A 27,452-nucleotide genomic window follows, 5' to 3' on the forward strand; every position below is an offset into this window, starting at 1 on the left:
GATTGTAAAAAAAAGAATTAAAAAACGGAGTAAGTGCATTGCCCAAATGCTCAACAGCCCACAAGACACAAGGCTTTTGGTGACTCAGGGGTCTACTTACAAACCATCTGATCACATGGAAATTAAATTTAACTCTTTAGAGATTGTTCTGTTCCTTCTGAAGTGAGTTAAAGTAATGAAAAATGTGATAGTAGATGAAATAAAACTGACACGGTTTTTCAGATCAGTTTTATTGAACAAAAAACGTTTTCAAAGATCATGTAAGAAATACAATATTATACAAGTGTTGCACAAACAAGACTAACAGAAAGATCATCTAGAAAAGGGAATTGTCGGTGGGCATGGACATGACTGTGTACAGACAGATTGGAGAAAGCCGCGAGGAAACCCAGAGACCTCCAGAGCGTATGATTAACCAGAACAGAGACGTGGAAATCTGTAAAGCCGACCGCTGAATACTGATGTGATCTCAGTTTAAACAGGGCCACAGGTGAATTCATAGTGCATGGACCACAAATCAGAGAGTTCCACTTTAAACCTGATGAGCTGCATCTACCAAGTGGCTCTTAACAGACTCCACAACATTCAAACATGAAACAGATGTTTGGAAATCCATTTTTAGTTTTTATATTTCCATTGTTTATGAAACAAAAGTCTTAATTTACCGACCTGATAGTGGTTTAGTTCTGTTTCACCTCGACCTTAAGATATGGTGGCTTAAGTTGTCAATATTTCTGATATTTGATTTTCAAAATAAGATAAATGTGGTTTGACCAAAGAAAATAAATAAACACATTTTTTTGGTGAATTTACTGGCTTTTTTCCCCAAACTTTCATCCACATTTAATGGTCTTCAGATCATTAAAAGCCCTGTGAAAAGCTATTAACTATCAGTTAAGATTTTATGTTAAAGTACTGCTTTGAAAAAGAAACTTCAACTCTCAATAGCATAATATTCATCTCATGGAATGTGTTTTTGCCCAACACCCCAAAGTTTTTCAGGGAATACACAGGATTTTCTCACAGATAAGATGAAACTGGATTCAGGTGGTTCCTCACAGTGGAAACCCTTTGGAAAGCACACATGGCTGTTTGGCATGCTCATCCCAACCTGCAGGGGGCAGCAGTGCTACCAGTGTTGTTAAAGTCTCCGATCTTAACAAGAAGAAGAGAAACACGATGACATTCTTGTGCCACTCACCAATCAGCACCAACGTAGCAAAGTTAGCACCTGTAGCAAAAAACAGTGTGGGTTCAAAGAAAGTCAAACCAAGTTTTGGAGATCAATTCAAATATTTTCTACATGCTGCAGGAGATCAGTATATTAATGACTGTCATGTTCAGGCCACAATGAAGCACTGTTACACTTTCAAAGTGTTTTTTTTTTCTTTTTAAGGTGAGCCACAATAGTTTGATCTCGGCTGAGGAAATCGAGAATTATAAAGCTGACTTTGAGTGATTCTCGCCATCAACTCAACAGAGCAGAGCAGAGTTGAGCATTGAGATAAAACTTCCTGATGCTTCAGTATCAAACTTGTCAGGAGACAAACAGGCCTGCAGCTCAAAAGTAAATCTTGTGCAGCATTAGACCAGCAGCTGATGGTCGTTTTCCAGCCTGAGTGAGTTTGTTGGTGTTTTAGTGTTCTGTCAGACACCTTACAGAGCTGGGCCAAGACCACAACATGGGACAATTTTGAGACTATTATACCAGGATCAAGGAGATTTTGTTTAATAATGATTTAACGATTTATCTCATAAGTCAAAGTGTTAAAACAAGGCTCGAGTCCTCTCGCTATGCTCACAGCTCCATGCTCAAACCAAATCTTTTGTCTTAATGTGTGGAAAACCTAAACCAAAGGAACACTTTGTGAAGGACTGTAGTTCAAACAAAACATCCAGGTATCGATCTCCGTGTGGGCCGCTGGTTTGATTCCCTGCTGTACTTGCTTCCAGAGCCTTACTGATTTCCAGTGGAAACACAACAAAAATACAAAAAAGGAAGACAAACTAAACGATTTCCTCTTTTCTCACCTTTTGTTTAGTTTATTTATTTTTTTGGATCAACCAACCACCGCTTCTGTTTGTCTGCAGACTTTGGCAACCCATCCTGCTCATCCATCCGTTCATCTGGACATCTGATGGGATCGTCCCGTCCCATCAATACCTTAATTTTCTCCTTCTTTCCAGTGGAAAATAGGGTGCCGCAGACGGACGGCACTGTTTTTAAGCACTACAAGTAAAAAATACTTTAACAAAATTGCGCTATACTTCAAATGAGTTATAAATACTCTTCAAACAACTGTGAGCCACACCCAGTGCCTTGTTAAGGGGCAGGAAATTCACCTTTGACCTAACAATCACAGTGGATGCTGTGACCCAGAATTCATCGGCAATATCGGCTAGCAGCTAGGCAACTCAAAGCAGAAAGATGGTTGGTTGAAGTATTACATCATGTAAACCAACATAGACCATGAAAATGTACCAGCATTCCGCTGATAGTCATTTCCCAGCCTGCTGGGAAAAGCATCACCTTACTTCAAACACCTTTCAATCCCAAGTGTCCAGAACCAGAACTTCCAAAGACAGACTCGATCTCCTTTACCTCCATCACTCAGCAGAGACCACATAAAAACCATGTCAAACGTCTGCAATGAACACTGGGGCTGGACCAGGTAGAGGCTAATGGATGTAAAACACTAACATCTGCTAAAGAAAACAAAGTGTGTGGGTTTTGGAGGAATTGTCATTTATTCTGGTATCTGAAGTCTCTCAGCACATGGTTGAGAGGTTGGATCTGAATCATTGGAGACAGGTTGACCTGTAGGATCTTCTGCGCTTTTCTACGGGCCTCGGCCACAGAGCGCGAGTCATCCACCTTTATCACTTTCCATCTAAAAGAGTTCTTGTCCTTCCAGCTGTTTCTCTGTCGGGTGGGGTGGTTCAGTTCCTTGGGGCCCCGACCTTCCTGGTGGAGGCCATTGCTCCTCCAGCCATTGCTGGTCAGCTCTGTGTGAGTCTCTGGGAATGCCCGGCCATTAGCGTAAAAGACAGGTGCAGAATCGCCAATGAGAGCGCCGTCCAATCGGATGGGACAGGACAGGCTCTTTTGGCTGAACAAGGCCACGGCTTTGGTGGGGGCCCCCCCACCGTTCTGAGAAGGCTGCAAAGGTATTCCTGAAAGCATTGGAGGGTGCTGCTGCTGTGAAAAGGTAACAGAGGGTGCCTCAGAGGACGAGTCCCAGGAAGTGTGGATCTGGAGTCTGGCAGTGTGGAACCCAGACAGGCCTTCAATGTTGGTCAGTCTGAGGCACGGCCGCACGTGCAGTGCCTGTGACATCTCCTCAGTCCGACTGGGTGTCCTGCTGCGGATGATGGCACGATGGTCCATCAACAGCTCTGGGGGGCGGACCCCTTGAATTCTGGGGTTGCTCCTCTCAGAGGCGTTCCAGGATGGGTGTACCTCCCTCTTTTTGGTCATGGGCCTCTTTCCCCTCCGCTTTGCGGTGGGTCTGACGTTCCTGTTAGGTGGCTTCAGCATATCTTCAGTCAGAGGTTGGTTTGTGCAGGAGCGATAGCCGTACACATCCTTGCTGCGCAGCACGGTGGGCTTGTGGCCCTCCTCATTCAGCTCCTGCAGGAAGGTGACCAGCTCCTCACTGCTTGAGAGGTCACGGGACATCGGGCTGAGGATCTTCAGAGCATCCAGGAGGACGTTGTGCCCCGCTGATGAGATCCGGGACCAGGAGTGAACCGCCTTCCGCTCTTCATTAGCAAATGCCAATGGCCGACCAACCACGGGACCTCGTGCCGCGTCAGCCATGTTTCTAGTCCTGCCAGGAAAAAACAGGAAGCACTCATTTTAAACAGTCACAGAAAGGACAACTCAGAAATTGTTAGACCCAAAACATTGTGACTAAAGGATTAATTATTCATCATTCAATCCTTCAGTCACAGTGTTAGAAGTTGAAACAATATTAAGATGCAAAATAGCTGTTTTCATCAGGATTTGTTATTTTCCCATTTATTTTACAACAAAGTGGGGTATGATGAGTTCAATGCCAGTGTTGTTAAATCTTTCTGTGGTAAATTTTCCTAGAAAATCAGACAATATGATGAATGGCATCTTAATACAAAAATGACTGACTATTACATTAAATTCAAACAGGCAGCTTATTTAAAATGAGAAGTAAAAGCTTTACTCAATGTGCGTCTTTCTTTTCAATTAAGACTTGTCTAAGGGTGCGTGCGTGTGGAATACAAGTTTTTGATTTAGAAACTAGAGGAAAGTGGGCTTTTTTGCTGTCCTGCTGGGAGTTGGATGGTAGGTTGTTGCAAATTTTAATCTTGTTCAGTGCACTGAGCTGCCAGGATGCTTTAGCTTGGCATGGGGGCTGGGGTAGCTAGGATACCATTTAATAATGATTGTTCGTTTGTTTAAATGCCTTTATTTGAACAAAAGTCCCTGGTCTGTGTCTGAACCCTTATGCCATCAGGGCATAATAATTTCTAAGTAGGCTTATGGGTGTTTATCCTTGATGGACATCAGAGATTTGTGTCAATTGGGTGCCAAAAAACAATTACAAATCATAAGGTTTTCATCTGGTCATTCTTTGTCAGTTTTCAAACAATGCTGTTACATCCCAGATTATGGAGTGTTTTGGAAAGTGGTAGCCATGCATGAAAAAACAAAAAACAAAACAGATAAAAATGTACTTTAAAAAAAAGGTGTCCACATTATATTTTGGGTGCTGTGACCTTCTGACCTTCTTACTACTTGTTAAATGTGATTCAAATGAGCTCAGCTGCAGGATGTTATTGATAAAAAATAAAATATTAACATCAACATGCACTGCTGCAGGTTTGGACACAAGCTGGAGGTTTTTAAAAAGGTAGATTAATTCTTAGCGGAAACACTAGTTTATGGTCAGCAGGAGTGTAATCAGGCACCTCTTATAATCAGGCCAGCAGACGGTGACAGGAATTATAAAGAAACAGTAAAGCTCCACATCTGCTGAGAGAGGGATCCCAGCTGGCTCGTTACTCCAAGCTGATGAGCAAAGGCCCCACAACCTTCTCCCAGTTCAGCACCAGTTCTACACCTGTATACCTTCCATCTGAACTAGCCTCATTAGCTAACCATGGCAACCGGGACCTTTGGGAGAGGAGAAACAATGCTGTGGGATCTGCTGCCAACAGAAAAAAGGAAGAAAGACTTAATCTGGTAGTTCAAGGTATCTCAAGGAAGGGAAAGTGCCAAATATTACATTTATCCTTTCTATTTGCAAAGCTTTTATCCTCTTAATAGCGGCCATTTTAGGACATCTCAGACTCTGCTTATCAGGCTCAGCTCTTAACCGTCAGACTCAACTTGGATCAGTTGTAAGGCTTGGTCTGTCTTGCACCACGATTACTACTACACTAATTCATTCCCTGCACTGTCAACACACACACACACGATTTCCTCTTCTGTTCCATGTTCTTCTTTGTGCCCCGAGTTCAGCTACTCAAGAAGCACAAGAGGCGCCAAAGAAGAACATGGAGCAGAAAAAGAAAACGTGTGTGCTGACAGTGCGATGAATTAATTAGTTTATCGGTGGAATAATTGTTTGCCTGTTTGCCAGTACATGTTTTCAGATAATTACTACAAAGGATCAACAAGGAAACCAATCAAATCTCATGTGAACAAAAAGCTATCAACAGCATTGTGAAACAACAAGGTGGGAAAACAAGGAAAAACTAGCCTTGGTGAAATGTCCCTTAAAAATACAGGAAAACCTGGAGATGCTAATTAGCTGCCTGATAAAAAACTAAAGATTACAGCATCAGTCCGGTGGGTGTTGGTACCTTTTTCATACAATAAAATATCACAAGCCTTGTTCTGTTAACCTTTCATGAAACTTAGAGACAAAGAGTGAGATGGTACCTCTCAGGTAACAAACTGCTCTGTGGAAATGCACTAATAATGGTACAATTCACTTGTTTATTGTACAGTTCAAACAGTGCTGAGGAAACTCAGATGGCAGAAAACGGCAGAGTTCTGGTATTCACATGTGATCGTCTCCCAGAGTGTAAATGAACCAACTCACTGTTGACCTTGTTTTGACTTATGGCAGTCTTTCTCAAATAGTGGGGCGCGCCCCGTAATGCCAGGGGGGGCGCGTGTGACCCCGGGGAACATGTTTTTTTTTGCTGTACTAGAATAAAGTGTAATTGCACATCCCCTACAGTAGGTGGCAGTGGCGCTCTCATTGTCAGAGTGTGTGCAGGGAGTATTAGCTCTATGTGTAGGGTTTTGTTGTTGAGCATGCGAACACACAGCAGAGCGGTAGAAATGAAGTGCAGTGAACAAACCCTCAAGAGACCATGGAAACATTTTTAACAGGGATGAAAAGAAAGGCGGAGAGAGACAGAGATAATGAGACAAGCGAAAGTCTTCTGAAAGCTAAGACGAGGAAATATGACGAAGCATATGTAGCGCTTGGCTTCACTGTGACTTGTGTCGCGGCGGATAATGGGGGGGGCGCGAAATGTTTTCTTCTTCCTGGGGGGGGGGCGTAACAGAAAATAATTGAGAAGCACTGGCTTATGGTGTTGAAATTGAACAGTTAACAGTCTTTCCACATAACTCTATTTTATCAGACCATTACCTGATAACATTTGATTTCTTCCTACTGGACTATGCTCTATATGACAGGGAGGTCCTCACTAGATGCTTATCAGATAGTGCTATTGCCAAATTTAAGGAGGTGATTCCTTCAGTATTTCAGCCAGTGTGTCCCTGTGCTATGGATGACCGCTATGCTAATTTTAGCCCCTCCCAAATTGATTATCTGGTCGATAGTGCTGCAGGTTCACTGCGAATGACACTAGACTCTATCGCCCCTCTAAAAAAGAAGAGAATTAAAGAAAAGAGACAAGCTCCCTGGTATAACTCCCAGACACGCGAGCTTAAGCAACATTCACGAAAACTAGAAAGGACATGGCGTGCCACCAAATTGGAAGACTCCCGTTTAATCTGGCAAGACAGTCTTAAAACCTATAGAAAGGCCCTCTGTAATGCCAGAGCCGCCTACTACTCCTCATTAATAGAAGAAAATAAAAGCAACCCTAGATTTCTTTTTAGCACAATAGCTAGGCTGACAAAGAGCCAGAACTCTATTGATCCTTGTGTTCCCTTGGAGCTCAGCAGTAACGACTTCATGAGCTTCTTTAATGATAAAATTCTAACTATTAGAGACAAAATTCATCACCCCCTGCCCTCAACAGGGTCTGGTCCAACTTCAAACCTAGGAACCATAGAAACAGCTGTTACACCTGATGTGTATTTGGACTGTTTTTCTCCAATTGATCTTTCTGAATTGGCCTCAATAATCTCCTCATCTAGACTGTCAACATGTCTCCTAGACCCCATTCCTACTGGACTACTTAAAGAGGTCCTGCCCCTAATTAACACGTCCTTACTGGATTTGACAAATCAGTCTTTACTAACAGGCTATGTACCACAGTCCTTTAAAGTAGCAGCAATTAAACCTCTCCTGAAAAAGCCTACTCTTGATTCAGGTGTATTAGCTAACTATAGACCTATATCCAACCTTCCCTTTCTCTCCAAGATCCTGGAGAAAGTCGTAGCTAATCAGCTGTGTAATTTTCTAAACTCTAATAGTCTATTTGAGGATTTTCAGTCAGGCTTTAGAGCGAACCATAGCACAGACACAGCACTGGTGAAGGTTACAAACGACCTCCTTATGGCATCAGACAGAGGACTTCTCTCTGTCCTGGTCTTGTTAGACCTGAGTGCTGCTTTCGACACCATCGACCATCACATCCTGTTACAGAGACTGGAACAGTTCATTGGTATAAAAGGAACTGCATTAAGCTGGTTTAAGTCCTATTTATTAGATCGATTTCAGTTTGTACACGTTAACAATGAATCCTCTGTCCACACTAAGGTTAGACATGGAGTTCCACAAGGTTCAGTGCTTGGACCAATACTCTTTATCTTATATATGCTTCCTCTGGGTAATACTATCAGGAAGCACTCCATTAATTTCCACTGTTATGCAGATGATACACAATTATATTTATCAATAAAGCCAAATGAACCCAATTAGTTGGCTAAACTTCAAATCTGCCTTAAGGACATAAAGTCCTGGATGAGCAGCAACTTTCTGCTGCTAAATTCAGATAAAACTGAAGTTATTCTGCTTGGCCCCAGACACCTCAGAGACACCTTTTCTACCAACATAACTGCTCTGGATGGCATTACTCTGGCCTCCAGCTCCACTGTGAGGAATCTGGGAGTTTTATTTGATCAAGATTTGTCCCAAATTAAACAGATTTCTAGAACTGCCTTTTTCCATCTACGTAATATTGCTAAAATCAGGCCCATCACATCCATAGATGATGCAGAAAAATTAGTACACACATTTGTGTCATTTGTGTTTCTAGGTTGGACTATTGTAACTCATTATTATCAGGCTGCCCTGATAATAATGAGACAATAAGTCGTTAAAGACTGGTCCAGAACGCTGCTGCTCGTGTTTTGACGAGAACTAAAAGAAGAGACCACATTTCTCCTGTACTGGCTTCTCTTCATTGGCTTCCAGTAAAATCTAGAATAGAGTTTAAAATCCTTCTCCTCACTTACAAGGCTCTTAAGGGTCAGGCCCCATCATATCTTAAAGAGCTCATAGTACCGTACTACCCCACTAGAGCACTGCGCTCCCAGACTGCAGGTCTACTGGTGGTTCCCAAAGTCTCCAAAAGTAGTGCAGGAGGCAGAGCCTTCAGCTATCAAGCTCCTCTCCTGTGGAACCCCCTTCCAGTTTGGGTTCGGAGGGCAGACACCCTCTCTACATTTAAGAGTAGACTAAAAACCTTCCTTTTTGACCATGCATATAGTTAAGGGCTGGATCAGGCCTTGGACCTGCCCCTGGTTATGCTGCTATAGGCTCAGACTGCCGGGGGACTCCTATGGTGCACTGAGCTCCTCTCTATTCTCTATCCTCCTCTTCCTCTCAATCATTATGTCTCATGTCAGCCAAATGTCTGCCTCTAACTTGCTATCTTCCCGGGAGCCTTTCTGTGCTTTCTCATCTCTCAGGTTCCTGTGGATCCTGGTCCTACTGATGTGGTTCTCTGCTTCATGAATCACTGCTGCGGATCGTCGGCCACTCGTCATGTTTTTCAATAATATCATACTGCTAATCTTTTAGTCACTCTCCTATTGCTAGTGCTATAGTCACTGCTAGTACGTTGGTTGCTGTTTGTGTTGTCTCTCTCCCTCTCTGTCTCTCTCTGTCCAACCTCCACCCAACGCGGGCCCTGACAGAAGCCGCCCACATTGAGCCTGGGTCTGTTCGAGGTTTCTTCCCGTTAAAGGGGAGTTTTTCCTTTCCACTGCTGCTCAATATTATATCTGATGTTTGCTCATGTGGGAATTCTTGAATCCTTAATTTTGAATTCCTGAATCGTTGGTTCTCTCTCTAATTAAAGAGTTTGGTCTAGACCTGCTCTTTATGTAAAGTGTCTTGAGATAACGCTGTTGTGAATTGGCGCTATATAAATAAAGATTGATTGATTGATCTGTATCTGGACAATAACATCAGAGTGCTTTAGTTATTTCGACTCTGCTCACATTGTGATCATGAATTCTGTCCACCAAAAACAAGTTGACAACTTTTTTATAACTGAACAATGTCTTTGACAGTGTGAAAATGTGATGTTTTCACACCACAGATGATGAACAAAGGCATTTGAATGTTTTACAGATAGAACATGACACCTGTGTAGGATGTTGTAGGAGTTTAGTGTGGGACTGCAGGTGCACCGACCTGCAACTGGGCAGTGGGCCGTGAAAAATACATTTCTCCTTATTGTAGGTGAGGTGAATTGAAGAAAAGCACATCAGTAATAATGTGGAATGATCTATAAAAAACCAAATAGCACCTTTAGAACAAAAAGTTGGAACTATGCTCATGACATTAAAATACAGATTTACCAGACACGGGCTGGTAATTAATTTAGCTGCCTAACCTGTTGCACTAATAACCATCATTTTACAATTCAGCAATTTTACATCTCTGCCAGTAATACTGTCTAACCTTGCCAGTTCTGGATGTAAAAAAGTAATGATTTATGGACTAAATACATCTATACTTCTACTGAAAATTACAGTGGACGCAGCAACAAAAAGGCTGGGACAAACTACAAAAATGTGTTGTTCCACATGTTAACTGAAAGAATATTACTGTGTTACAGTCTGCAAAGAGACCATAGCAAGAGTAGCTACATTTTGAAAGTATCCAAGTGAAAATATCCCAGCCCCTCCCTTCAATCATTCCTCCAAAGTCACTCACCCATAACATGTAAACGCACTGCCTGACTAACCTTACTGCTGGTGGAGTCATAACAGTGATGAGAAGACTGGCCATCACCACCATCAGGTCCCTTTGTTTGTTCTGCATACAAGCCTCTCTTAGTTTTTCAGTCTAACAAATTAACAACTCTGCTGAATGCCACAGTCATAGTCTGTCACACCAAACACAACATCATCATAAAAAACATCTCACTCTTTGCGCTTTGTGCTGGTAACTCACGTCAATCTGTCGCTGAGCTGTTTAAACTCTCTCCCATTCTCGTATGACTAGCTTGCTCAGTTTAACCATGCGGAAGACTCCCATGGATGTACTCTATGAACTGCATACAGAAGGCAAAGGTGGCACCTATTCTGGCACATATGTCAAAAAAGCGTCTGACTTCTGGGTTAAGTTCTTTGTTGTGCAGTCCACTAAATATGTGCAGTAGAGTTCAATCAGTCATGCCTCTGGCTTAGCCATGCTGGTGAATGGGTCATACCACTACAGTAAAAAGACGTTTCTGGACTTACTTACAAATACAAAACAGAAAGAATAATAACTAGAAAGTGCAATTTCTGAAGAAATTGCGGTGTGAATGCTCTCTGCTGCCTGCTGAATGGCTTACACCAGACTGAAGAGCTCCCTTTTGAACTCAAAATCATTGAATACCTGAATGAATGAATAAAGTACTAAACTGAATATGTGAAAGGGTGAAAACTGAATAGGTGACTTTTGAACTGAAAGTCACTGAATACCTGAATGAATGAATAAAATACTAATCTGAATATATGAGAGTGAAGCTTAATGGCTTACGCCAGACTGAATTGCTCCCTTTTGAACTGAAAATCATTGAATACCTGAATGAATGAATAAAGTATTAATCTGAATATGTGAAAGGGTGAAAACTGAATAGCTGACTTTTGAACTGAAAAGTCACTGAATACCCGAATGAATGAATAAAGTACTAATCTGAATATATGAAAGGGTAAAGTTGAATGGTTTACGCTAGATTGAATAGCTTCCTTTTGAACTGAAAATTATTGAATACCTGAATGAATGAATAAAGTACTAATCTGAATATGTGAAAGGGTGAAAAGTGAATAGCTGACTTTTGAACTGAAAAGCATTGAATATTCTGCTATTCTGAATAGGTTTAACATGAAAAAGGAAGTTGGAAGATGTACAGATGAACAATCTGATGAAATTTATTTTGAGAAGCACAGGGCTTTTACTTCGAAATCAGACTCGGGCAGATTTCCTGTGACTTTGTTGAGAGTCAACACGTGTAGTTGTTTGTGTGTGTGTCTGTGTGTGTGAGAGAGTGACAGTTCACCTATCATCTGATTCCCACCAACTGAGCATGCTCAGTGTCTCTGTGGGGCTCAGAGGTCACTAATCAGCTGCAGCTGCGAGGTTGCTACAGCGATGGTGCCTGCGGAGCCACTCTGGGGAGACACAGCTCTTTTCATGGAGATTTGAGCTGTGATATGCCTCTGAAAAAATGCAGGTTTTACTCAAACACAGTAAGTGTCAGAGCCATAACATGTGGACCAGAGGACTTCAGAGGGTCTCCTGAACACGCATGTCTGTCCTCAGGTCTCTAACTTGTGAAATGAGAGAGCTGGAGCAGGTTCGAAAAGTGGTTGCGTTTGCCTCCCTCCTCAGATTTGAGCTGCCAGTTAACATGGCCCTCTATGAGGCAGTTGGTCTCAGTTCCCGTCGCTTGGAGGCTCATGGAGGCAGCTGCGTACACTTCTGTGTGTCCGAAGTCACATCGTTGCGACCGGCCCAAGCAGTCCTACGTTTTTCTGTATAGATAGTGAGTGTGAGTGACACCCTGTGGGCGTGAGAGCGAGCATTTCACAAAATCTTCAGACAATTTTTCTGTCCCTCTCCACTCTAGCGATGACATCACGCACTCTAGCTCTGAACATTCCGCCACATACACACTAATGTTAAATCTGAAAAATGAGTGAAAAACTTTTTTTTTTGAAAGACGACTGTGATGAAAGGGTGAATGGAATGAAGGAGGTTGGAGGTGTGGACTGAAAGAGTACGAGATGCTGAACGTTTTAAAGTTTGAATGAAGTCTCTGGCTGAACGTATGAAGGAACTGTGAGGGCTTGAAGTTGGGTGAGAAAATCGGAAATTTGAAAATTTTTCCCATTCATTTCTATGAGAAATTTTCGCAGAAAAATTGATATTAATCGCACATTTTGAAGTTTCGGATGAGAAAAGTAATAGCAATTGATTCCCGATTGAAGCGCACGTTTTGAACTTTGAATGAATTTTCTATTTTGAAAGCTGTGGATGAAGAAGTGAGCCGAAAAACGGGGCGGAAGAAAAATAATAAAGTAGAAGAACATATAGTGTGAATGCTTGAGCATTCACACCAATTAACTGTTAAAGACAGGATGCCTGCACCTATAAACACGGTGATGGTGTATGGGGGGGATTTTTTGTTGCAATTCCACAAGTGGCCACTGGTAAAAATTGGAAGCAAGTTTGAGCAGCAGTCAGGTTTCCAGTTAATATGAATATAATAAGAAGTTAATATGGTCGTGTGCAATGTGGTAAGTGAGCAGTCTGGTAGGTCTGCCATCCAGTCATTTCATTTGGTGTGAATGAAATGACTGGCTGTGACATGAAATTACTGTCCAGCCACTGCATTTTTTTTCTTTTTTCATGTAATTTATTTCATCTATTGACTGCTGTTATGGGAATAGGGAAACAGTAAAGAGTGTTTTAGTGAACAGGTGTCATGGATTTGCTTCTCTGCAGAGGACTGAGCAGGTGGCTCCTGTAATGTTTGGTGAGCAGGAATAGCAGAGAGATGGCTGCGGTTAAAATCAGTATATTACTGCAGAGTGACATGGCCATTGTATGCATGAACCATAACAGTCTGATATAAACAAGTACCGTCAAAAATCAACAGTGCGCTGTATAATCCGGTGTGCCTTATGTATTAATTCTGGTTGTGCTTACTGACCTCAAACCGATTTTATGTGGTACATGGTGCTCAAAAATCAGTCAAAATGTTTTAGTACGACTTTGGTAAGCTACGAAGCCGCACCGCTTGATGGATTGTCGGAGCATTACGGCTACCGTAATGCTCCGACAATCCGAGGAGGCTCCGAGGAGCCTCGCGGAGTGCCGTAACACGTACTGTGCTTCAACGTCGTTTGACTTATCTGACTGTTTTGTTTCGCTTAATGCGCCTTATAATCCGGTGCGCCTTATGTATGAAAATAGACCCGTTTATTGATATTGCGCCTTATAATCCGGTGCGCCATATAGTCCGAAAAATACGGTAAATAGCACCCCGTCCTTTAACCTTGTGATAGACAGAACCTTTAACTATGGTAAATTTACATTTCAAAGATGGCAAATGACTGTAATCTCAGACTGTTGGGTCAAAAAAAAGGCACCAGTGAGGAGGTTCTACTTCAATACCTGGTGACGCAAGTGAGTTAAGTTGAGCAATACCATGCAGTAGAAATATGGCATAATACTAATAATAGAAGGTCATCTGTGCCAGTAGAGAAGCTTGGTAGCACTAGTGTTGGCTGGACTACCACTAGAGCAAACAAGAAGGGCCTTTCATACATATTTATGCACAGTTGAATCATATTCAATAAAATGGTTCAGGACCAGAGCTACAGCTTTGCATGCTCTTGGTGTTCTCTCAATCAACTTCATGAGGTTGTTACCTGGAATGATCTTCCAACAGTGTTGTTCCCAGAGGTGCTGAGCACTTGTTGGCTGCTTTTCCTCCACTCTGCTGTCCAACTTGTCCCAAACCATCTCGAGTTTAGGTCGAGTGATTTTGCAGGCCAGGTCATCTGACACAGCACTCAACCACTCTCATTCTTGGTCAAATAGTCCTTACATAGCTTGGAGGTGTATTTGAGGTGATTGTCCTGTTGAAGGACAAATTATGGTCCCACTAAGCGGAAACTAGATGGGATGGCATGTCGCTGTAGAATGCTGTGGTAGCCATGCTGGCCGAGTGTGCCTTGCATTTTGAATGAATCACCAACAGTGTCACCAGCAAAGCACCCCCCACACCATCACACCTCCTCCTCCATGCTTCATGGTGGGAACCACACATGTAGAAACCATCTGCTCACCTTTACTGCGTCTCACAAAGACATGATGGGTGGAACCACAAATCTCTAATTTTCAATCAGCAAAACGTTAGACGGTTTTCCTGACTACACTTGAGGATACACAAGTTCTTGAAAATTGCCAGACATTCTAACCTTCATGTCTTAAAGAAATCATGGACTGTCATTTACTGAAATGAGCAGTTCTTGCCATTATAAGGATTATAACAGCGGTCGAATGGGGCTATTCACTGTATAGAACTGTGTACCAACCCTACCTCTGCACAACACAACTGATGGTCTCAAACAGGCAAGAAATTCCACAAATTAACTCTTGACAAGGCACATTTGTTAACTGAAAACCATTCCAGGTGAAAATCTCATGAAGCTCAATGGGAGAACGCCAAAGTGTGCAAAGCTGTCATCAAAGCAAAAGGTGGCTACTTTGAAGAGTCTACAATATAAAACATAATCTGGTTTGTTCAGCCACTCCAACCTACATGCTAACGCTATATGTGCGTGTGTTGGCCACTGCACCGCTCATCTGCCAGTGTGCAAAACAAGTCATATGTATTTTTTGACCCTGTAAGAACAAACTTTTATGAATTTAATAGTAACAGCTGTAGACTAATGCTACAAGCACAGATGCTTGTCAGTCACAGCACATGCAAGGGCAGAACAGTGGCAGTTAGCCTTTTAGCGCTCATCCTCTTTGTAGAATCAAGGTAGCCAATAACTGTATAACAATTCATAGCCTGACAAAAAATAGGTTGTAATGGGACCCATGCTCTTTGTAGCCTATCAACAGTTACTGGTTGAAGATCAGACTTGTTTTTGGGGGACATCAGACAGAGACTTCTCTAAAAACGTGTCTCCAGCAGAATCATTGGTTTCCTACGGTGCAACGCACAAGGCACATGCTTCTCTCTTAGGTCGCATTTTTAGTTGCTTTTAGACACGGCTTTTTTAGCACACAACATAGTCACAAATCAAGCAAGAGGCAGGCTTTACCACCCGTTTTTATGTCAGCAGATACTAATCGCTGAATGCATGTGCTGCCTAACTAGCTAGTTAGCTCTTTGACTGTGAGAGATGTCCTTATATGTGAGAGACCATATGTGAAGTGCTTGGTTGAATCCTTTTTTCCTGTTTCACATTTGATCGCCTGGTTACCTATGCAGCACAGTTTCACAGGCACTCCAGCTGTTTTGCCCCACGCGCTTCTGCTAAAGCGTTTTTGAAGCAGCCGCGCCTGTAGAGAATTGTCAGGTTGCTTTGTTGTGTTTTTTTTAATTTTGCTAACATTTGTCAAACATTGATGTTAACGCCCTGCACTCTACTCAGCTGAGCATGAGCACATACTCATTCTTATAGAGCGCAGGGGTGCAGGCCTGATGCAGACAGACAGGCACGTTTCTCTAACATTATGCTAGCATTGTTTTGATGCCAAGGCTAGTTTTTGTAAAATGTGCATGTGTAATGAATCACAACTTGTAACTAATCTTTGATAATATTCTTTTATCGTAATCAAAAAATAATATAAAGTGGCCAGCTGCCCTTCAATGAGGCACTAGAAAACGTGGCTAAACTGTCAGAAAAAACAGAACTGACTAAATGCCGGAAATTTCAGTTCACTGAGAAACACATATTACTGGACCACATCGCACTCAGAGATCAATTCAAGGCTGTCCCATTCATGGTCTGTTATTTAAGATCTTATGAAGGTGAAAAAGAAGAATGAAGTGCAGAGGAGGAGGGTGAGGCAGAAAAAAGAAAAGTGACAGAGATGGAAAAAATAGAAAATGTAGGCCATAAAGGGAAGACAAGAAAGGAAACAGAAAAAGATTGACAGGTATCAGAGGAGAGAAAAATAAAGGTTGTAAAATCTAGGCAGATCCATAGTGCAACTGAAAACAGGCGAACTTCCCGTCACCATGACTGTACAATGCAGGGAGTTACTACATTAGCAGTTTCCAACCTTGGCAGGGATGATTGGAGGGGGGATGGGTTTGAGGGTGAGGGCTGATTTGTGTTTGTGTGTCTGTGTGGATTAATTTCTAATAATCTAATACTAAAATAAACTAATAATCACCGATTTTGAACAATGTTGACGTGTGTTAACCATGCTAATCTTTCTGGAAACACTTTCCAGTCAACCATATCCTTTTCATGCAATACAAGGCTGGTTCAAGACCTCCAAATCTGAATCACCACCCACATTTGTATTTTTCAGTTATTCTAGTGTCAGGCTGACAGCTTGGTAGTCGTGATTAGGAAAAGGTGTATCATTGTCTTACATAGCTAACTAGTTTTTTCATACAGTAGGCAGGTAACATAGCTGCAGGTTGCTATTAGTCAACTTACAAAAGTAGCAATTCTTGAACCCACAGCTTGAAAACAAAATAACCCCTTCTTCCAACAAAGAGTCAGCTAATACGGACATGATGTAAAACTGAATGCATGATTTGAAACAGTAAGGTAAACCAGTCTAGTTATCAGGCTAACACTGCAGAGAAAAACAAACATATCTTTAAAAAGTAAAGGCTATCACATCTGACAATTAACCTCAGGACACCATTGAAATGAGCTTACACAGAACGAGGGCATCAGATTTTCACCTTTTACTATGACAAAAAGAATTCACCTTAGCGCAATATCCATCACAATATTTATAAAGCATTTGAAATAATGGTAACACCACACTCGTCGGGGTTTGTGGGCAGCCGCGGTGTTGATAGTGGAGGTCATTCGACATGGCTTTGAATTTTTCGTGACCGCCGGACACTGTCTAAATGGAAGTGAGATGACACAATCCACAATCCGGCGACAGAAGAAACACATTTAATAAATGTCACGTTGCGGTGCATCATGTGTAGACCTCAGTATATAAATTTCATGTAAATCAGATGACCTTCGTCACATGAGGCTGACTTCCTGTTGTCAGTAGGTATCTTTATGACTCTGTATGTGCATGTAGGCATCTCTTCAGGCCTGGACTCTTTTCCAGCATGTGAAATTTGGTGCAGAATCAATGGTTCTGTATCGTGTAACAATATACACAAATCACAAATCACACAAACAGATTACACTGCAATGTGGTGCAAACTGGGTATCAGCAAAGAAATGGCATTGAGCGTTTTAACAGGCATCTGTGAGGCTTCTAGATTCTCTTCTAAAGAGGTTTATATCCATTAGAATGGCAGCAATGTCCTCACTCCTCCGTTAAGCAGGAAGCATCACCACACCATTCCACGAAGACTCAAAAAGCTTTGCAATTTAGCATCATGAAGGATTTTAAGGTTAAACTCACCACACTTGAGATGGATCTAGTTGATTTTCTGGGAGGAGTTCATACAAGCATGGAGGAATTTTGGTCAAGTTACCACAACTACCAGTTTCAACTTTTGGATAAAAACCTTGTCACACCCTGTCAACCACATTTCATGAAACTTAAAAGGCTTCACATTTTAGCATCGCAAACTTCGAAAGATATCAGGTTTGAAACTCTAGGACGAGTTTGTGAAGGGACATGGCTTGGCTTTGACAAATTTAATTAAAAATAGCAGACCTCCTATCGGACTTAGGACCAAGCCCAATTGTGATATCAAGCAAACTATTTCCCTGTAGAAACATGGGTGCAAAGATTTGTGAGTTTTTGTGCACCCTAAAGGCCTCAAAAATGGGTTCGTAAAAATGAAAACTGACACATGAAACCCAACATGGCTGACTTCCTGTTGGGCAAAAAAAAGATTGAAAAAAATTTGTATGTTCTTCAATATGAGAGCAAAGATCCAAGCACGTGCATTCCAAACCTGGCATGCGTTATGGCATACGATATGGAAACCGCTGACCATGCCCGAGCATTTCACTGACGTTTCTGGAGTGTTTAGGGCCCCTGGCACTTTTGTGTTCAGGCTCTAATAATGCCAACAAAGTCTTCTTTACTTTCTTTACTCAAAATATGAGTGTAGAAAAAGAGTCTGTAACCATAACCATAACTGGACAAAGCGTCCATTGAGAGGAAAGGCAACCAGATGAACTGATAAACAAGAGATCCACAAGGGTGAACATCTGCCATCAATACAATGTATGTTTATCAAGTGAAACATAATCACTTGCAGGGAGCAGGGGACAGAGAGTTTATGTGTGATCTGATACACTGTGATTTCATGTCCACTGACCATGTCTTTACATACTTTTTTCCTCCAATCATTTTGCACATTCTCCATCTATGGCAAATTTGCATGAAGGAAGACGACCATGTTTTTAGTGATGGCTTCATCCTGACATCACTAGTCAGTATGCTTTTCTTTTCTTCTCCACCCACTCAAACATCAATCCCTGACTGTCTCTTGCCTCTTTGACACTCCCTAACAAATAACCAGAGGAGAGAAAATACTGTCCAGTGCCATGATAACTGAGATTCAATAACATAACATTTTCAGTTTCAGGGCCAGCAAACAAATTCGAACTTTAACGTGGCGATCTGACGTACAATCTTCAGAATGATGGGAGTAAAGGTGGGTCAACAGGTTATTAAATTCATATTCTAGATTAATCTTGTATTCTTACAAGTTCTCGTGAGAAAAAAAAGTATAACCACCTGTTATTGACAAAGACTGGAGTGTTGAAACCACACTTTACTTGCTGTATTTCCATTTGTGCTTCAGTTGTCCTGCAGACTAACTTGGCCTTTATTGCTTGTAATGAAAGTATTATGTCATTAAGAAATATTCGTCTGAGTGGTTGATTCCCCCCACACTACCTGCACCATATTTCCTTGATTATGGAATCTCAGCTAACTTTTTAGCACTGAGAGTAGAAGAATTGCACAGTTATTTTTCTGAGCAGCGTGCATGGGAATGATTTATCCTACATTATATTTCAATAATGTGAGATTTCTCGCCATTCCTTGATGGTGTGGCTCAAAGAAGTCGCTGGGTGAAGCCTAGCAGGCAGCTAACAACAGCTGTCATGAACGAGCTGTAGAGCGCAAAACCGTGATTGTACCAAGCTGTAAACATGTTTTTTTCTGCATTTAAGTTGGCCATTTTAACACGAGGTTCTATGGGGACTGACTCACTTTTGGAGCCAGTCTCAAGACGCCATTCAAGGAACTGCAGTTTTGGGCACTTCCGGTTTTGTACTTATTTGTTTTTTATAATGAAAGGGTGTTTAAATACAATCTTTTTAAGCTGATTATTTACAGATAGACATTCAGAGTCAAATTTGAGTTTTCTAGGACTTAATTACCAAACCCCAAATAAGAACATACCTAACACTGAGACAGCAACTGCATTGACAAAAATAAAATATTCAAAACAAATCATTAAATTGTGAAAAATATTGTCATGATTTAATGTCAATTCTTCATTGAGATAAAAATCATTAAACTATATTTCACATGTTCTGTGTCAAAACATATAATCTGTGTGCAAATCACAATGTTCTGTGTTTGATCTGTATGAAACAAAGCCCTTCAATAAGAAAAAAATGCGGTGGTGAAGAAAGATGCTGTGTCAACACCTAGGAATTTCATGGACCATCAGGCCATCGGCTATTTTCTGCTGAGTCATTAGGGTATTTTTAAAAATTGGGTGGAGACTCAGCCACTCAGGGGGGGCTCCACTGGGGATAAAAGAGACTCTAGAGAGCCAAAATTCAGTAGGGTTCTGGTGTCTGCTCTGGCTTATTGCTGTGTCTGCCTGTCAGGACACAATAAACTCTTTCAAGAGTTTGGTCTAGATCTGCTCTTTATGGAAAGCGTCTTGAGATAACGCTGTTATGAATGGGCGCTATATAAATAAAGATTGATTGATTGATTGATCTCAAGACTCTACCAGACTCAACCAGTGTGTTTTTGATCCAGTACCCTTTCTGGCCGTGGGACTAGGATTTTTCCCTCGACACCTTCTTTAAGCATAATATTACTACAACTGGACCACAAAATGGAAACAAATCAAAAGAAATTCTCCCTCCACATTGTAATTCAAAAGCCCCATATTTTATACATTTGTTTGTGTCTAGAATGTGTCCTCACCACCCATCCCTCAAACCAAGTGGGACTAAAATTTGATTTTATAGTAATTGCACTTCCAACAAAGTTTGAATAAACCAAGTCATGATTGTTATGGAGAGCAGTTGCATAATCCATTATCATGAACCATCACGACAAGAACAGACTCTCTCTTACGCAAGACTTACATTAGACAACATTGTGCTCTGGATCTGCCAAAATTCTGTCCAGTCATCATAGATGAAATATATCCTTATAGATCCTTTATATACCTACTCTTCAACCGACTGATTGGTCGGTTGAGGGGGGGGGGTTGTTCTGCCGTGCTAATTCATTCACAGCACACCACTTTCCTTTTTCTCAGTGTTTTTCTTTGGCTGCACTCTTCTTGCCATCACTCATTTCCATCCATGGCCAGTCTTCCACCAGTGGTGAAATTTAGTATCATGGCATATCAAAATAACAGATTAAGAAGGCATTTCTCCTTATGAAAGTAAGTGATTATCCGACCAATGAGAACTGGTCGGAAAAAACTCAATGACAAGTGCATATCAAACAACCAACCAGAAAACGTCAGCCCAAGTGCACAGTCCCTGTTGAATAAATCAATATGTAAATAGGCTTGATGGCTACATAATTGATATCATGCTAAAAGATTGAGGCCAACGCTAACAGGACCTGGGCAAACCATCTCGCACCCTCACCAATTGATGATCCATGCAGAAAACATGGAAATAAAGGAGCCAGAATTACCACCTCATGGCTGTACGCCTTAGAGAACCAGTCATACTCGGTTTACATCCATGTCTATTCAGACCAAAGATAACTGTCACCAATTCAGTATCCATTCAAATGTGGGCCTGTTCATTCCTGGCATTAACAGGCGTCTTGGGTTATCCAATCAGTGGGCAGCTCTAAGTGCGTCAGTTTACATCTGGAATCACAATCCATCTCCACATGTGTTGATGTGCTGCAGGCGGGACCGGGGGGTCAAAAAAATCAAATCAAAATCAAAGTGTTTGAGAGGATCATTCCACTAACTCATTACAGACTGGTCTGCATTAGAGGACCACCTTAACTGGAATCCTGCAGTTCCCGCGGGACCCCTCGCAAATATCGCGAATGAGGGCAGTTTAAACGAGAAAGAATGATAATGGTCAGAAATCAAGCAGGAGCAGGATAAAAAAAGACAGTCCCGCGTAGGACTCTATATCACAGATCAGAATGTCATATCCATAATGTTAACTATGCTTATGGAGCGCCTTGCAAAGCAGGCATATAAAGAAAGGAGATGCTAGCTATCAGACCCATGCAAGACGGAAAACTGCTTTGTAATCACCAATTTAAATTTGTCACTTGTGCTGATTAATGGGGCTCTGCAGATGTGTCGCTCTACAAGAAACATCTCTTGATGCATAGTAGGGTAAAGATTTTCTTTTGAACATCTTAGCTCTGCTAGAAATCAAAAATTGCCAGGGTCAATCTCACCTTGTGTTCTAGAGTTATGGCAATAAATAATGGCCAGAAAAGTGTTTTTGCAGAACATAATGATGTCACAGGGAAGTTGACCTCTGGCTTACTGGATATGAAATGTCATCATTTCATATGATACGACCTTGACCTTTGACTACCAAAATCTAATCAGTTCATATTTGAATTCAAGGTGAAGTTTGTGGCAAATTTGAAGTTCCCCTCAAGACGTTCCTGAGATATTGTGTTCACAAGACTGAGAAAGATGGATGGACAACTTCAAAACGCAATGCCTGTCACGGCAGAGAGGCATTAAAAGGTAGTACAGGGTAGTTTGTTATTCCTAGTATTACAGTCTCTGTGATATAACCCTGATCAGATGCTTCATGGCAAATGGTAAATCGACTGTACTTGTATTGTATTGTGCATATTTTTGCAGTTTGGATAGTGTTGAATAATTGTTTGATGTTTTGCATTGACCATAACAGCTTTAAGTATACCAAAGTATATACCAAAGCTTTAAGGATATATGCCCTTATATTTTATTCAGATCCAAATATTGGTGTCTCAGAAAGATAGAGAAGAGGTTCAAAGAAGGTTCAAGGTCACCATGAAATGAAGTTGACGAAGTGATAATTTCAGGTATTTTCAGGGAGGACCTGGAATGCAATGGTGGCAGGAATCCCAGAAATCAGGGAAGCTTATACATAATAGTGGAAAATGTCCCAGAAGTGAAGGGAGGGCAGGAGAGGATCATCTAAACCAAGATACAGACAAGCTTCGCAATGGAGACAGGTTGTAGATATTAGTGGATGCACTGAGAGTTGTGATTAAGTGTGCTTTTCCATGGAACAACCTTCACTTTGCTCTGTACAGCACGTATTATTTTGATGTTATTTACCCTTTATTTAAACAGGGAAACCCCATTAAGACCTAGGTCTCATTTGTGACGATGCCACTGATAATTCTTTCATGGACTGAATGCCGCCTGATTCGGTGCGTCACTTTAATTATTAAGAAAAATGTGTTTTGGTTTACCTGAAGCCTATTGGCTTATTTTTATCTATTATCTAGACCAAGGTTATATTGCAAGTGCTAAAACAGTAAATAAAATCAACCAGTCAATAATGGTTAAGCAATAAAATGTTCATTCATGTCTTTCTGTATCTCTCAAGTAAGGGTGCGCTGATCAATCAGCCACCAATCATTGTCGGTTGATATTTATTCATTTACACATAGTTTAATTGGTGGTCTCTGTAAAAGCCAATCACATGATGCAAAGCAGGTGCAGCTTGATTTACAGGCCATGCACAAGTTAGTGCCGAGGCTACTGACAGGGTTTTCATTGGGAAGCAATCGCAAGTCAGCAGAAGCATGGTGTGTTGATATTTGCTTCTAGCCATGGACGCCAAAGCAACCCTGCGCATGTGTGCACAAGGTCTATATCCAGTCAAGTAACGGCAGAGGATTTGACTAGAAATAAACAGAAAACTAACAAACAAGCAGACAAACCAAGAGATGGAGGTCCGTCCGGGGTATCATACGGGAAAATCCTCCAGTGTTACTGGACAGGTCTTTATACACTGTATACACACGATAGACACAAACCCAGAAGAGTGTACTACGAGGCAGGATTTGTGGGTTTGCGAGGTATGTTGAGCATGAAGCCAGGGTTTAAGCTGGCTAGATGGTCTAATGTTCTACAGAATCTAGCAGATTCTAAAGTCTATTATTTCTGCATATCAGACTGTTGCTATGCTATTGCTATAAATTAATGTTTAAATCAATAAAATCATTTTTAAAGCAGTATTTAAGAAGCTGTGTAATAAGCAGGACAATGTGTAGCGATCCAGTCATTGTTGCAAAACTAATCCTGACTAGGTAATGCAGGATGCTGTTGCTATGTATCATCCTTTACTTATAAGTGTTCTAATTCACACGCCAAACACAGCAAACTGAATTAGACACAGAATATATGATTTCACACAAGATATAGTTTCACAATTTTACCACAACTATATTTTACGGTAAAAAAAAAACTGTCAACGCTCTCTAGTGGACAAACTATGTAAAGAAGACAATGCTTTTACATTTCCTCAAACATATACTTGGCATTTTTGTACCAGTTTTTTCACTATTCAGCCAACAAGTACATGTTACCAAACCATGCATAAAATAAAATTAGGGTCTAACTGTTTACTGTACAGATTATGAATACAGTGATTGGAAACCCTTGGTTGACTTTATCCCTTGACAATTGCAATGAATCAAGACAAGGACAACAACAACTGCAACAGTGTTCACCAGGCTAACAGGGATGGCAGGAAGATACAAATAATATGGTGTCACAGCAGTCTGTAAACTAATATTTTAGCATATCAAGCACTGCCCCAATTTTCAAACGAGCTGAGCACAGTTTATCTTTTGAGATTTCTTATCAGGGAAATCAGACTGTAGGACTGCTCAAACTGCAATACAGTTGAACTCATTCTTGAACATGTCGGAATTCCATCAGCTCGACTGAGCTGGATTGTTCAGGTGATTAATCAGGCGTTGTGACCCCTCTGACAACAACCAATCTGGCGTAAATTCAGCCTTAATAGAAAATTAGCTGGGGACAACAAAGTATGGGCAAAAATCAGGCTAAATCTGCACAGCGTCTGCACGACTTAAAATGCTGGTTAACAATGAGAAGAGACCTCAGGCATTTTGGGATGTGCACGTGGGGGCTAGAATATAAACCAGAATAACTAGCAGTTTATGAGCAGATCATCATGAAACATTTTTTGGGGGGCTTTAACAGGCTAGCCCCACTGTTAGTCCGGGTGGCCCATAAGCCTCCCCAACGTTCGCAGACATGGTTAACCAAAGCATGTTACTGATAGGGGACTATGGGTAATGGACTGAGTAATGGACAAGTGATGGATAAACTCGCAACAGCTGCAGCGCTGGTGCTAGCAGGCCTGCGGTTAAAACTATTACCCAAAATGGAGCTAGTGTTAGGGAGCGGGTCTAGTGAGGGTTGAAAACCGACTTGCGGTGGTGGGTGAGGGAGGGGTGACTGCAGCTGCTGCCGACAAGACTACACTAGTGCCGGTGCTAGCAGGCATGTTAACAAGCCTGCAGATAGTGTGCCCTTAACATCTAATGTAGAGCCAACAGAGAGACGCTGCTTTAACTCTCAGACGTGCTGGAACAGACATCCTATCTGCAGCATACAGTCTATGACTGCAACAGTGGACATGGTTGACTGCAGTGAAAGAGGCTAGACTGGTAATGGTAGGCTAAGTTAAGCTAACATGGCTACCCCCAACACCAAGATCCATTGTAGATACATATTAAGTCTTGAGTGATCTTTAAGTGCCAATGGATGAAAGACTACGAGATAAAGCAATACATGCTGGCTTGTTATAGAATTACCATTATCACACTGACAGAAACTTTACTTGACTGTTGCTCAGTGGTATCCAGTGGTGTACTGGCCATCTAGCACAGGCTACTAGGCCAAATTCTGGGCTACTAGGCCAAGTTTTTACCAGTCGTCCGGCCCTGTCTGTCTCTTTATTGGAAATCTCTGATCTCTCATTCAGTTCTCAATCCTCACTAGCCCCATTGTTAGTCCTGTCTGCCAACACATAGGATTCTTCTTCTGCTCTGAGCTCTTCTTCTTGCGGGAATGGGCAGTAGATTATTCCACTACTGTGCAAAGCAAATCACTGCACTATCAACACGCACATTTTCTTCTTCAGTCAGTGAATTTGTGTAGCGGTAAAATAATTGCCAGCCCATCCCACTTAACAAGTAGAACACAAAGCAGAAGATGTGTGCATGTTGACAGTACAGTGCATGAATTAGCACGTTTATAATGAATACCCCCATTAACCAAACAATTGGTCGAACAGTAGAAGGAATTTCAAATCGAGATTGAAAAATTTTCTTTGGTTGGCTGCAGTTCAAGTAAACCGCACAGCAAGGGTCACGAACGCTGACATCAGCAAAACACATCTACATGGATTTTGCACATGGAAATCCAGTGAGTGCAGCAATCCAGCAATTGCAAAAGCAACTTAACCGCTTTCCATGATGTTCCAGAGCACTCCTTAGCAGCAGATTAGAGGTAAACTAAACTAGCAACACAGGCGGACTGTAATGTTCCCCTTACTGATAGGAACAAAGAATCCCAGATTGATTATACTGGATTTCAAAAAGCTATATTAGAAATGCTAAAAAGAAAACATACAAACAAGAGACCAGCTGACTAGCCCTTGAGGGCTGACCTACGTCGCGTGCGCAAGCCTACGTCGATCTGTGGCTCTCGAGCGCCCCCCTTCAGGACGCACACAGTAGACTCAATGTGATGTGTACAGCAGTGCTATCCCTCAGCTCAAGCCACATATACATTCATGTTCTCTCTGTGTAGAGGCTCACTTACAACTTTTAGTGGTCAACTGAAAGACGTCGCCATTTTTCCACAGACTTGTTAACTGCCAGCGACAAACGATGGTCGCCAAAACACTCTCCCAGCAATCTTTCCTCTGTCTGTCTGGGCAGCTACTAGTTGTGAAGGCTCCCTCAGCCCCTCCGGCCGGCCTGGCCCCTCCGGTTCGCCCCACATTAACGTTACCCGATGTGTTTGCTGAGTCGAAGACGTGAAGGTTACCGACGCGAAAGGGAAGTGCTCAACAATTAGGCGGAATTACCTTTCAGCGCTGCTGTTTCGGCATCCTCCGGTCGCCGCTGCGCCGACGCTCCACGGTAAAATGGCTGCAACAACAGCAGTGTGGATGACAGACCAGGGGAGAGAGGAGAGGGCGGGGTTAACTGAGCCCGCTCTGTGTTAACCCCACCGAGGGGTGGGGGTGGGGAACGGGTTTAGGGACTGAAAAATAATATTAGTTCGATCTACTAGAAATCCCAACAAAGAATTAAAGCACACGTTTTATTTCATAATACAGTAATTATCTGGGAAGTAGTTTAGCGTTGTCTAAAAACCCAAGTTAGTTGTGACGTCACGACTGGGCGGAGCTAATGCCTATTTTTGTGTTGGTGGCTGAAACCTTTAGCATCAGCAACCAAAAAACCCTGGGAAGCCAAAGGGAAACGTCATAGTTCATATGTAGTTCACATGTAGGTTTATTGGCGAATACTTGATTACTATTAGTTAATTACAGCATTCTGTTATTACTTGTTATTATTTCGACATATAACACACCACTTGTATGGATGCAAAAAAAATTATTTTATTGTTTATATATAAAATTATTTCTAAGTCAGTATTTTGTGGCAGACCTGATTTCTGTAGCACGAAGCCACGTGATAGGAAGGATAATGCATAGCAAGCAGCGGTCATTATTGCAAAACCAACCCCTTCAGGATGATTCAAGTCTTGCATCACCCTGTTGGGGTTCGTTTTGCAATAATGAACAGCTAGCTGTACATTATCCCGTAGGCTACATCGCTACCGTCATTTATTCTAGTTCCAGTAAATGAACTACAAAAAAC

At 41.7% G+C, this 27,452-nt stretch overlaps 1 protein-coding gene and 1 long non-coding RNA gene across 2 annotated transcripts; both read right to left on the minus strand.

The window, feature by feature from the left end:
* Positions 1 to 211: 211 nt before the first annotated feature.
* LOC139214863 (uncharacterized) lies at positions 212 to 1,687 on the minus strand. Its single transcript, XR_011585483.1, has 2 exons — positions 1,123 to 1,687; positions 212 to 1,069 (listed from the first exon to the last, which is right to left on the minus strand). It is a non-coding gene; the product is annotated as an uncharacterized lncRNA (long non-coding RNA).
* Positions 1,688 to 1,748: 61 nt separating this feature from the next.
* Positions 1,749 to 26,705, minus strand: ccdc71 (coiled-coil domain containing 71). Its single transcript, XM_070845780.1, has 2 exons — positions 26,651 to 26,705; positions 1,749 to 3,830 (listed from the first exon to the last, which is right to left on the minus strand). Exon 2 carries the CDS (start codon positions 3,818 to 3,820, stop codon positions 2,744 to 2,746), a length of 1,077 nt encoding a protein of 358 aa, XP_070701881.1. The 5' UTR covers positions 3,821 to 3,830; positions 26,651 to 26,705; the 3' UTR covers positions 1,749 to 2,743.
* Positions 26,706 to 27,452: the final 747 nt, after the last annotated feature.

This window comes from Pempheris klunzingeri, chromosome 2, assembly GCF_042242105.1.
Source record: "Pempheris klunzingeri isolate RE-2024b chromosome 2, fPemKlu1.hap1, whole genome shotgun sequence".
NCBI lineage: Eukaryota > Metazoa > Chordata > Actinopteri > Acropomatiformes > Pempheridae > Pempheris > Pempheris klunzingeri.

Excerpts from the sequence above, each read along its gene's own strand:
- ccdc71 (XM_070845780.1), bottom strand. The coding sequence starts at position 3,820 with ATGGCTGACGCGGCACGAGGTCCCGTGGTTGGTCGGCCATTGGCATTT.